The sequence below is a fragment of the Trichosurus vulpecula genome, chromosome 9, assembly GCF_011100635.1.
Source record: "Trichosurus vulpecula isolate mTriVul1 chromosome 9, mTriVul1.pri, whole genome shotgun sequence".
In the NCBI taxonomy this organism is placed as follows: Eukaryota; Metazoa; Chordata; class Mammalia; order Diprotodontia; family Phalangeridae; genus Trichosurus; species Trichosurus vulpecula.
In genome coordinates, this window is record NC_050581.1 from 186,057,786 (window position 1) to 186,070,866 (window position 13,081).

The window sequence follows — 13,081 nt, forward strand, 5'->3', positions numbered from 1 at the left end:
GGTCCTTAAGGACTGAGGGATACCTTCAGACTTCAACTCCTACTATATTTGTTTCCATTACAAAAAAAAAATTTTTTATCTATGGAAACATCAAACAAAAAGTCAGATGTACTAAAGAAAGAAAAATCTAGAAATGTGGATTTTTTACATTTTACATATTGGATGAATGATATTTGGGAAATACTGATAACCAATACTAGTTAAGATAGATCTTCTACCTTTAGCCCAACTATAAACAAGGAAATGAAGAACTCTAAATGAGTTGGGCAGCTAGGTGGTACAGTGGATAGAGGGCTGGAACAAGAGTCATGAGGACCTAAGTTCAAACCTGCCCACTGATACTTATTAGCTGTGACCTTGGGCAAGTCACTTAACCCTATTTGCCTCAGTTTCCCCAACTGTAAAATGAGCTGGAGAAGGAAATGGCAAATCGCTCCAGTATCTTTGCAAGAAAACCCCAAATGGGGTCATGGAGAGTTGGATATGACTGAAATGACTCAACAGCAAAAATGAAATCCATGCCAACTCAGAACTAGTGTTAAAGGGCATCTTATTCTCACAAATAGGTCATTTACCTCAAAACAGTATGAATAGGTGTCTTAAGTTTTTTAATATTCCACTAGATGGTGGAAATGTACTTAATTCAATTCAGTTGAAGCACCCAAAACACAAATTACATCTCAACTAAAATCTACTACTTCAAGAAAATATTTTCAATTCCAAGGCAGGTAATGCTATCCTAGTATTATTCAACTACTCTAGTATTAATCTAAAATGCCTATTACTGATAGATTCTTAATTTTTTCTTGATAAAAGGCAGATCCAAAATATTCAGTCCGACCAAGCCCTACAATCCATCTACAACTCAATAGATACATTAAAGCAAGTGGTCCTTGCACTGGCTGACCCCAAGGCCTGGAAAGCCTCCCCTCTACTTCTTAGAATCCCTAGCTTCCTTCAAAACTGAGTTCGACTATTTTTGAGGTGTCAAAGAATTGGAAACTAAGGGGATGCCCGACAACTGGGGAATGGCTGAACAAGCTGGATATGTGAGTGAGATGGAATACACCTGTGCTCCAAGAAGTCTTACATGAACTGATGCAAAGTGAAGTGAGCAGAACCAGGCGAACATTTTAACAACATTGTGAGAACTATCAACTGTGAAAGACTTGGCTGCTCTGATCACGATAATGATCTGATAACGACCTAAGATGATTCCAAAGGACCCACGACGAAAAACGCCATGCACCTCCAAAGAGGGAACTGATGTTCTTTGAGTGCAGACTGAAGCATAATTTGTCCCACTTTATTTTTCTTGCCTTTTTTTTGAGGTGGGGGTGGCACAACAAGGCTAATATGGAAATATCTTTAGCATGGGTATCATATTGTATGCCTTCCCAATGGGTGAGGGAAAGGCTGAAGGGAGAGAATTGTGAATTCAAAATTCAAAATTTTTAGAAAATCAATGTTTAAAAAAAAATGAGCTTGAATGAGCTCCCATATGGGACCTTTCCTGTCCGTTCCTCCCCACCCCACATGCTGCTGTACTAACCTCAACCCTATACATATTTTCTGCATACCTACATACATATATGTCTTTTGCCCTTGGTATAAAACACGAGCTTCCTGAAGGCAAGACTTCTTCACCTTTGTCTCTGTATCCTCAACACCCAGCAGGATGCCTAACATTATTTTTTAAGAACCAGTATGAAGAGGGGCCTGGGGCACTGAGAGATAAGTGAAAAGCACAGTCCCACAGCTAGAAAGCAGCACAAGGAGGACTGGAACCCAACTCACTATCCAATACACTCTGCCTTTCTGCCCCACCCACACAGGTGGGACTTCCTGGGGCCTCAGAATATGGAGTGACTCAGTCAGTCACCCAAGGTCTTCCTGACCCCAAGTTTTAGCACACTCACAGCATAAGACCCCAAACTGAGGACAAAGAAGGCTCAGTCTGCTAATGATGACTAACAGGAGCTAGCAACAGAGCAAAAGGATTGCAGAAGAATGAAGACCAAAAATAAGGAAAGGAAAAGTGAGACTGTGGAAAAGCCAATGAAGGCAGAACAGGAGGACAGGCTGGAGACAGCAGGAAACAGAACTTCTAGATCTACTTCAGTCATTAAGAAAAACCAAAAGCCTAAATTAAGGTCACAGGGGAAGAGCAAAGAGATCATAAGCCTGCTGTCAGGGAGAAAGGAATAAGGAGGAGGAGAAAAAAGTGAAGGAGGAAGAGAAAGAGAAGGAAGAAGACAAACAAGAATGGGAAGAAAAAAATGACCAAGTGTTATTTGGCTTCTGTTGAACATACCAAAGGAAACAATCTTCAGACTGGGAAGGAGAAAATAAAAAACAGTTAACAAGGAGTTCAAAGTCAAGTAAAGACAAAATCGAAAAAAGCTTTGATGCGTTCAATCACCCAAAGTCACCAAGCAACTGACAGAGCACTCGAAGAAATGGCTGAGAGAGGCACACTCCAGTGTTCAAACAAAGGAGGTGAATTCCATCTACAGGCTGGTGAGTGAGAATCTAATTCCTGAAAACCTGTTACTAAAGGGGCGCCTGGCAAGCACTTACAGAGACCTTTATGTCCTTTGGAGACAGAGATTAGGGAATGCTAGTGTAACTGTCAACATTCAAAGAGTCCTCAGACTTTGGACAAGCACTTCATAGTTTGGGAGGCATTCTCATCCCCATGTTACGGATGAGGAAATTGAGGTTTGAAGTGGTTGACTGAATAGTCCATGACCACATACTTCATAGGATCATTGGGTGTGAACCTTGAAGTTCAGCACTAACCACCACACTATGCTTCCTCAATACTATGGCATCTCATGTGACCATGGTTCTAACATCACTGTGGGCAACAGGCTGCAATGCAAAGTACAGAAAACTGGACAGATTTGTGACTGGCTCACTCACCAGATTATTTTAACAGTCATCAGTAGCAGCTTATAACTAACCCAGAGGGAAGCCGACATTGGAATCCTTCCAGTCCTGTATTGTGGGCCGGAGAGTGCTTCCTTGAACGTGAGCCACCACTGCCCTGACACCTGGAATGCTGACCCCTCCCCTTTCCTATTTCGTTTCCCTGGTTTCCTTCAAGACTCGGCTGAAATCCACCTTCTGCAGTAGGCCTTGCCTGATCCCCTCACTAGCAGCACCTTCCTCAACTTGTCTTTCCCACAAGTCTTTCAATTTTCCCACGCACAGCCTCATACGGACATAAGTCTGCGTCGCAATTGTGCCCAAATGCTAGGTTTTCTCCATCCTGCATTTGTTAAGTGACTTAAGGCACTATGGATTTCATTTATAGGTTCTAAACTCTCAAATGCTCAAAAACTAGTTTTTACCTGTAGATACTGTGAAAGTTGGAACAGTTCCTGAGAGTACATACTTGGAGTGTTAGCAGCAACCTACAGACAAGAGGAGATACGCCATCAAAATTTGTTGAAGGTACTTTACAGAGGCTTTAGGTCCATAAAATTCAAAGAAATTTTTATTTATCCATGTACATGTTATAACCCCCAATAAAATGGAAGCTCCCTGAGGTCAAGGAATAACTTATAATTATTTTTGTCTTCATATTCCAAACCCATAGTAATATAAATATTTCTTAAATTGAATTATGTCATGCCCCTTTTGTGTCACAGATATAGTAGTCTGCTACAATCAGTATAATAAGTAGAATGAACACTATCATCAATCACACACAGTTTTAATTTTAAAAAAAAACTGGAAAAAGAAAGATATTATGCTAGGGTACAAATGTCATTAGTTACATCAAGAAGAATTCTTTGTATTGTTGAGCTTGGTGATGAGCCATCTGAAAGAAAGGTACAAAAAACTTATACATAAAAATTTTTTAAAAAGTAGAAAAACCTTGATTTTTTTTAAGCATGTGTAATCCTCACACCATACCAGTTATCAAACAAAGTGGTATCCAAAATATTAGTTGTCTTAAATATTAACCATGAAAGAATTATTTGTACAAGTTAATAAGGGACAGATTCTAAACAAAAATCAAACACTTTCTAGCATGTTTTGATCAAGACAAAAAAAAGTCAAGAAACATTATCCCACTTAAGTACATTTTCATTAGAAAGTCAATGATAGGCAACAGATTAAAAAGGAGCTCCCAATCTTTTAGAAGTGACAGCCTTTCTCTAAGTACATCATAACATGTCCCATTTAATCCTCATCTGAAATATTTCACCAGGAAACTGTTCAGTGAGATGGTTTATAAATCACGCAATAAGCATTTATACATAGCATAGCACAATAAACAGTCAAAAGAAAATTTAAGAATTTGAACATTTAATTTTTATTATAAAGTGACAAGGATAAAGTTAAGTATAATTAGCCAAACATTCTATTTCTGAGATGGGTATAAAATAATCACTTTGATTCTACATATAAATAACTTTTATCAACTTAATAACCATTAAACCAAATAGAAAATAAAGAATAAAACTTTACATGAATCTCAACATTTAACAAAGCAAAACCAAATGAATTAATAACAAAAAATAAGCATTCGCTCTCTCACCTTTTCAAATAGATCTAAAATTACACTTTAGGGAAAAAAATATTTAAAAAGCAAATCTATAGATGTAGTCAATGTATTTCCTGTTCAGAGTCTGCTAAACTAATGTGGTTTCATTTTATAAAGGTCATTTCCACATTTATTGGTACGCTTAACACTTATCATTTTTATAGAAACATAATACTCCATTAATAACATAATTTGTCCAGCCACTACTCTATTCAGAAATGCAAGTTATTTCCAGTTGTGGGTTCTTCCCCCATATTACAATGAAGGCAGCTATGAGTACTGTGTACAGACTGGTCCTTTTCATGACATTTGGAGTATAAAGTCTTCAGTGATGTAATAATTAGATCCAACAGTATTATGAACTTTGTGACTTTTTATGTCGCCAAAATGTCTGAACCAGTCTACGGTTCAAACAACCACGTCTTAGCATGTTTTTTCCAGCCAATGTGGAATATTTCCATGTATTTCCTTGCACAATCTGCCAATATGGTGGCATTTGGAGGTGGTTTTAATATGTTTCTCTAAAATTAGGGAAGCTTCCTGCCCATCATTTCCCATGGTTCACATTTCCTCCTCCGAGAAATGTTTACATCCTTTGCCCATCAGAAATTTATCAGACCTTTGCATTTCCTTTTACTTTCGGAGGATTGTTTCTTGTTGTACAAAAGTCTTCCACTAGATATAATCAAATGGAATATGATTTCCAGTAATGTTTTCCATTTGTTTGGCAAAAAAGCTTTTCCTTCCAGTTGTTTTGGATTTTTAAAAAAATATTTAGACTGCTGAATGCAGTTAAAGTTTTTTATCGCCGCATCTATCCCTAAGCCTTTCTCCATCCCCGTATTCCCTCCATCTATTAGTTCTTCCCAAAGTCAACACCTCCATATTAAATACTGTTTCCTTGCGTTCTTATCTTGATCCCTTACTTAGTGAACTAGTTCAACTCAACACTAACAGCTACTCTGAATTTCCGACCCCTTGTCCGCTCTTTGTCTCCTTCACTTCTATTAATGTGCCGCTGAACTGCGGAGATTGGATCCCTTACAAGTTTGTGTTATGTAACCTTAACTGGGCCCTCACTGCAGCAAGGCAATCTGTTTATAGCATCCTAACCGATTCTCACTCACACTCTACTCTGCCTATACCTCCCCCCACCCTCTTCTCTTCCATCTCACCCTATCTACTGGCTCCCACCGCCTCAGCAGAAGATCTCATCCGCCTCTCCTCTTCCTCACCTCACAATAACTCAGACAACCGTCTCATGGCAACCCTTTGCAAAAGCACACCCCTGGTCCTATCCCCTCCCAATCTGTAACAAAGTGTTCCCACCATCATCTCTACACTACCGGCTCCTAACCTTCATTTGACTCCTCCATCTTCTAAAGCTATCATCCAAATCTTTCCTCCCTTTTCAGCTAAACTGCTTGAAGCTATCCACCCTCTATGTCTCCATTTCCTCTCCTGTCACACTCTTCCAAACCATCTCATTTCTGAACTTCTCATTCATCTGAAACTGCTTTCTCCAAAGTTAGGAATGATCATTTAATTGCCCCCCCCCCCAAAAAATATACCCTTTACTAGGTTCTTTTCAAAGGCTCCTCTGAGTCAGTGAGCTACTTCACTCTGGGTTATTACAGAACCATTTTTTCTAAATTCCTGCTTATTTTTGAGTTATTTTTGAATTTTGGTAGTGCTGGTCCCTTATGGCCCGATAGTTCAACTCCACTACCAAAGCATATTCCGTTTTCCTCTTCCAAACTTCTTTTCTATTGTTGTGAAAGCTTTCTATATGTTTTTAACGGGATTGCTTTGATTTTTTTCTCTTCTGAATTTGCTATTAGCTCATGGTATCAAACACATGCCTTTTAACTATAAAAGGAAGGTTTGTTCTGCCTGGTGGCCCACCTACTGCCCAACCCGCCCAACTAAATAGAGATAATAGCCAAAAGGAACTCGGCCCTCAGCTTTGGAGCTCCTGCCCTGGGACTGCAGTGTGCTTACATGCAGCAAGGAGCAAGCAAACACAGCCCACTTTATCTACCATCCCCTAATCCCCATATCACGGGTCATCTAAGCCACCTTCCTTTAGGGTGCTGGGTGTGTACCCCAACCTGATGCTCCTTCTCTACTTCTCCCTATCCTGTACTAGCCCTCCACCACCTCGTCATGGGAACAATAACCAAATCAGCCCTACTACTGAGCATGTCAGTGGACTGTCATGAGATTTCACCGGTCACTTTCACGACTTCCTACGTTAAAACACTCTTCCCTAAGGCACAGGTCCTCCATCACTCCCCTATCCCACAGAATGTGAGTACCTGGAGGTCAAAGGTCTCACCTTTGTAATTCTCTCCCCATGACTTCCTTACTATAATGTCTGGTACCTAGCGAGGCCTTAATGAATGCTTTTTCATTCAATATTTCAATCAAGAACATAAGATAATTGATTTGGAGCTGGATCACTTAGTCAAACTCTTTTATTTAACTGATGAGGAAACAGAGGGTAAACGGTCCAAAATCACACAGCAGATCCTAGATGCAAACCCAGATCATTTGACTTTAAGTACAGTGATTTTTCTGCTAAACCACTCTACTCTTTCCATTGCTAGTGATTTAATGTTTCTAAGAAATTAAAAAATAAAATGAAATGCATGTTCTCTTTTATCAAAGGTTTTTCCTGCATGAGATGATCATAGAGTATTAAACCATCCCCCCACTACCGATGTAAATGTTGTCATTTCCAAAGAGAGAGCTTATCCTCTCCGTCATTCGATCAATATTTATTAAGTACCTAGTCTTTGCCAGGTAGCACTGGGCTAAGCACCTCCCTCCACGCCCCAGCCTGTTCTCACCATCTGACCTGCCAACAAAGAATCAAATAAGGAAACTGAGGCAGAGAAAGGTTAAGTGGTTTGCCCAGTCACACAGCTAGAAAGTACATCAAGTGGGATTTGAAACCAAATTTGCCTGAATCCAACTCCAGGGTCTTTTTCTACTACTATAAACATTCCCTCCCCCCTACTGCCATCCTACTAGAAAGAGTGTGCTGACCTCATCACCCTGGGCTTTGCAAACAAAAAGCTTTTTTCTGTAGGACCACTTCCTTTAAGTTTTGTTTTGCCCTAAGAGAGTGTAAGGAGGGTCTCTGAGCTACCATTTGGACATAGTAAACACTTAATAAAAGCTTTTTAAATTCATTTACACATTGTGGTTGAAATTTTGGACTTCTTATTGTATTCTATGTCCTTGTATTTTATTTCTTACTTTTATGTTAAAATACATTAACATTGCCTTTTAGTTTATATTTTCAACTTTGTCTTTTTTCCATATTGGAGTCAAAACCATATTTGTCTCACATAAAGAACAGGGTAGTGTATTATTTTTTTCCTCTGTGTTTTAAAGCGGTCTAGTTAATTCTTCTTTAATGGTTGGGTCAAATTTGCCTATGGACCCACTTGTGCCTGCTGTCTTTTTTTCTGGAGAGCTCCCTAAGGGTTGATCTGATTTCTTCTGAAATTGTTCAAATTTGATTAGCCATTCATTTCTAGTTTTGTGAACTATGATGCTTTATATTTCCATAATCAATCACAGATTTCTTTTACATTCTCAAATGGTGGCAATTTGGGTTTGCAGTCTTCTTGCAAGGTGTAATTTATCAATTTTGTTGGACTCTTTGATTTATCAGGTCATCAGATGTCCTGTTTTCACCTGTAGTCTTTTCCACCAGGCCGGGTGACAATGGATGAGCTCTGGATTGAGAGGCAGAGGCCTATGCTTAATGACTGGTTCCCACCCTAACTGTGTGACCAAGGGCAAGGGAACCCATCAGATACTCAGTTGTAGCTTCCTCCCCTACAAGGTAAAAAGAGTGATATTTGTCTCTCAAGTCCAGACTCCAATCCTCTTCTCTATTTCTCACTGGCTGCTTTGCAAAATAGAGGGAAGGATGGCCTTGGAGTTGGATTTCTGGAAATGGAGTCCTGTCTCCAACTCTCTGGAGTTACTATGTGACCACTAACCAATCAATGCCTTCAGTCATGACTCTAAGACTATAAAATACAGATGAAGTCTGATCTGCTTCAGAGGAAGGAGTTTCCACACATCAATAAAATAACAGGTATGGACCCAAGAAAACAGATTCAAAATTAAAGTACTACTTTGGCTGCATCCTATAGATTTTTTTGATATAGTCATTATCACAAACATAATCCAGATTGAAAAAAGTTCTTTTTTAGTCACTTAATAATGTTTTTAGTTGTTACTTGGACCTACAACTTTTATTCACAATTACAATTTTTACGACTGATTTATGTCAGTATGATACATAAATGTAGTCAATACCATCTCTGATTTTTTCACAGTTACGATTCATATAAAGTATACTCTATTGTCTTCATTAAGTTCTTTACATGTACCAATTACATGTGATAGTTAATGTTCTACTATTATTTGTGTTTTTGATATTTCTGAAAGACTGAAATTTTCCTTTATGACTATTACGATAGAATTATTAGGTACATCTGTATTCTAAACTGACAAAACCTCATGCTGAATAGAATATTTCGATATAATATGTTAGTTCAGTTTTTCTCATTGTCTAGGTTGTGAATTTAACCTGAGCTGATACCACATTCTAACTCTGTTATCATCTGGCAGGTAAATGCTAAATTGGAAGGAACTCTTGCATTTTTAAAAGTGCAAAAACTTTCCATATTAAAGATAATGCCTACAAACAGCCTTTTTCATATTTCTTCTGGGATTTTCTCATGTCTTAATGAAAAATCTGGTGTTTACATTTAGAATTACAAAGGTTAGGTTTTCATCTTTTCTTCAATCATACATAAAGGAAAGAGAACAAACACCTTCTTGTTATGTTATTTAGCCAAACTTAAAAGCCACTATATAAAAGATCCTGTCTCCTATATTCACAACTATTTTCTTTACTTTTACAGACTTTCTTAACTTAGGATATCTTCGCTGTCAAAAACAGAAGTTTTACTTGGACACTACACTACTCCCGATGCCTTCCACCTTCTAGGGTATCTTCACCCATATTACTTTCTTGAAGTATCCTTCTGAAAAACGCAGTCCTCTGGCCAAAGCTAAGATTCACGTATTTTGTTAACAACTCTTCTACCTTGATTTTTAAAGCATGAATTGTATACTTACCTGTTGCAGATGGAAGCCTGATGGTCACAAATTGACTAACTGCTTATCTGCTAGCAAAAACTTGCTTGTCTAAAGGCTTTTCCAATCCCTCTCTACATTTCAAAAAAGCAGAGTCTTCTAGGTGTGTCCTCTGACTCCATGTCTCACGCTATTCAATTGTTTATGTGTCGGCTTCCAATTCCTCCCTTCACCATCCCTTTGCATTCTACACAAACTCCGTTGTGAATCGGGTGAATTTAAGTGACTTCTGCCTCTTCTGCAACCTCAAAGCAATTGGCTGCATCATTATAATGTCACAGTTTAATTATAATGCATAGAGAGTTACTGAATTTGGGCTCTTTCTTATCTGAGTCTCATAAATTCTACTTGTGTACTGTCACTTTTTAGGAATACTTCCAAGCAAAGTCTGACAATTTCTTGAGTTACATTGTTTAGAATTCTATTTTTTAAAGGCGGAAGATGTCAGAAATCCTGACGTTAATATATCTTGACCTTTCCTAGGACTGTTAAATAATTCTTTATGTTTTCCAAATTCTCTGGAAAATAAAGTGATTTTTTGAACCTCTATTTCCAAATGAGACTGCACTGTCTTCAGTTCTGTTCTCCATTGTGGTCACTGTTAAATAATGGCTAATTAGTATAAATGTTCAGGTTAGTTTCATTTTGTGATTTTTTTTCAGCCACCCTTCCTTTACTATCTGTGTGACCCCAGGCAGATCACAGTCTCCAGGCCCTCGGTCTCCTCATCTGTAAAATGAAAGGGCTGACCTCGAGGTCCCGCTCAGTGCTAGGTCTATGACTCTGATTCTTCCGGATGCTTTTTTTTTAATTTTAGGGGGAAGGAGGGAAAAAGAGCCTGGTTCCCTTTCTACTCCATACTAGAACAGGCACCAATACTCAGTATGAGCAGGTCTGTTTCCCCTCGAAACTGTTTTGCAGATTTGCATTTCATAATAAATATCTCATTCTGTACCCTTCTTAACAAAAGAGGATCAAGCTGTAAGATCTGTTTTTCATCACTAGTAAAAGCTTTCTCAGGGTGAAAGAAACACAAATAATAGAAATAACTTACTTTGTCAACGGGACTTGGTAATGGAGCATGGATGACACTGAAAACAAGCCAAAAAAAAAAAAAGAGCATTTAAATCTAACAATTTTTGAAAGCAAAGGGTTCAAAAAACCCAGAAAGAGTCTGTCCTGTGAGTACGTAACTCAAAAGTTTCAACCTTTGATTTTTATATTTACGACCGAAGAAAATAAAAGAGCAATTTGTACTAAAAAGGCCTAACAAATGCTGAAATATTTTTAAAAGCTTAATAAATGTGCAAAATTCCCACAGAGACCAAATTCAAACATGTATATACCTAGCTTTCCACAGTAAGCAAGATACTTTTCAGGATCAGAACAACTTAATTTTCACAAATCAAGGTGCATTTTTATTTTACTGGAAGGTCTTCTATTGAAAGGATTCCCTACAATTATCCTTTGCTAAAATGAACAATTGTTAAAATACAAACCCTTCCTAGTTTACAACCTTTCTTCGGAATTATGTACATAATGGTTCTTTTTAAACTGCACATAACCATGCAATAAGTTCTTGGGTTTTTTTGGTTTTTTTGTTTTGTTTTGTTTTTTGGCAGGGCAATTGGGGTTAAGTGACTTGCCCAATGTCACAGTTAGTAAGTGTGTCAAGTGTCTGAGGCCGCATTTGAACTCAGGTCCTCCTGACTCCAGGGCTAGTGCTCTACTCACTGCGGCACCTAGCTGACCCTTTTTTTGTTTTTTGGGGGTTTTTTGGATGCAATAAGTTCTTAAAATTTTAAGTGCTTACTGGCAACAAGGATGCAAACTTGAAGTCTGCATGATCTTGTAAACAATAGAGACGAACTGAGACAATCAGACAGCCAACCTCCTACAACTGCCTGCCATTTAGTTTAAAATTGTAAATTCCCACCTTTCCAAAAGTTCACAGAAAACATTAATTGCTACTAATTTCCTGATAATACTACAAATGTCAGTCAAGAGCGGCCATGCGAATAGCATATTTGAGATAGCAGAGCCAGCCAGGGATCATGCCGGTGTAGTCCAAAGCAGGACAACCAAGCTCAGCCTGAGCTTGGATTTCCCTCAAGTCCCACAAGCTGCCAGGTGGGGCTTCAGTGGGGCAGGCTCTCAAGACGAATGTAATACCACAGAAGGTGCCTCAGGACCAAATGTCCCACGTGGCTGGTGTGAAAGAACTGGCTTTTACTTGACAGCGATGAAGACAATGAAGAGTTCTGAGCAGCCATGAAATAGGGTAACAGGTTACTGCGATGGTGGTCTGAGGGCAGAGGCAAAGACTGCAATAATGTGGGGAAGAGATACTATAAAATCCAATAATGGAAAAAATCCAATATATTTTGACCAACTGGGCACAGAAAACGAGTGATGCCAGCAAGGAGTCAAAGATGGCTGGAAGAATAGCAAGGCCTTGAACAGAAAGAGTAATGTCAAGAAGAACAGGTTTTAGGTGAAAGAAGATGCAATTATTTGGAATATAGGGAGTCCAACTCCTGTTCCTGAGCTGCTAATTCCTAATCCTGCGTAAGCCTCATCCTGCACCTTACTGCAAATTATGAACTCATCTTTTGTTCCACTTTATAACAGAGCAAGTACAGTGCTAGACCAGGGTATACTCTTACCTTTGAGCCTCACCACCTGTGTAAATCTCCAGTCTACAAAAAGGGATGAGGAGAATCTCTATTTTATCTACTTCAAGAGGCTCTTGTGAAAATCAAAAATACCAGATGTGAAAGAGCTTTATAAATAGTGATGTGTGATTTAAAGGTAGGCCAGCATGGCAGAGGCTTTTTTTTAAAAGGAGGAATAGGAGGCATGTGAATAAACATGCCTGAGCACAACATGAGGGCTGGGATGCTCACTGCCATACCTGGAAGGCCCCCCATCTCGTGTTTCCCTTTTAAATTTAACTCAATCATCCTAATAAAAACACAAAATATCAAAAACACACTAATGACTCAACACTTGCTCCAAGGCCTTCTTACTTCTCTCCCTTTCCATTTCTTGACACCTTTTTCTTCTTCTTCTCTTCCTTCCCTGACTTACTAGTTGTTCTTCCTCCCTCTCTTTGCTTCCTAACATCACCCCATACTCAAATCATCATCCCTGCTGCTTTGGACGTGATGGTCATGGAAATGTGGTTCTACACCTGCTGAGCTGTACTTTTTCCTGGGCACTGAAATACACAGAATACTAAGGGGGGGGGGGGGAAGGGATGTTTTTAAAAGTGTAATGGATTAAACCAATCAGAGCAAACACTGAAAAGCATTAGCATAGTCACCACTTAACTTG

The 13,081-nt window shown here is 38.8% G+C and overlaps 1 protein-coding gene across 7 annotated transcripts in view; it reads right to left on the reverse strand.

Annotated features, from left to right (window-relative positions):
* The window catches only part of LOC118831913 (sarcolemma associated protein), a 150,357-nt gene that overhangs the window by 72,170 nt on the left and 65,106 nt on the right, over window positions 1-13,081 (reverse strand). For all 7 annotated transcript variants that reach the window (XM_036739397.1, XM_036739396.1, XM_036739393.1 and 4 more), the window contains exons 4-5: window positions 10,800-10,836; window positions 3,357-3,419 (exon numbers count right to left, since the gene is read on the reverse strand). In XM_036739397.1, the coding sequence (XP_036595292.1) occupies window positions 3,357-3,419; window positions 10,800-10,836 (100 nt within the window). The remainder of the gene's footprint in view (window positions 1-3,356; window positions 3,420-10,799; window positions 10,837-13,081) is intronic.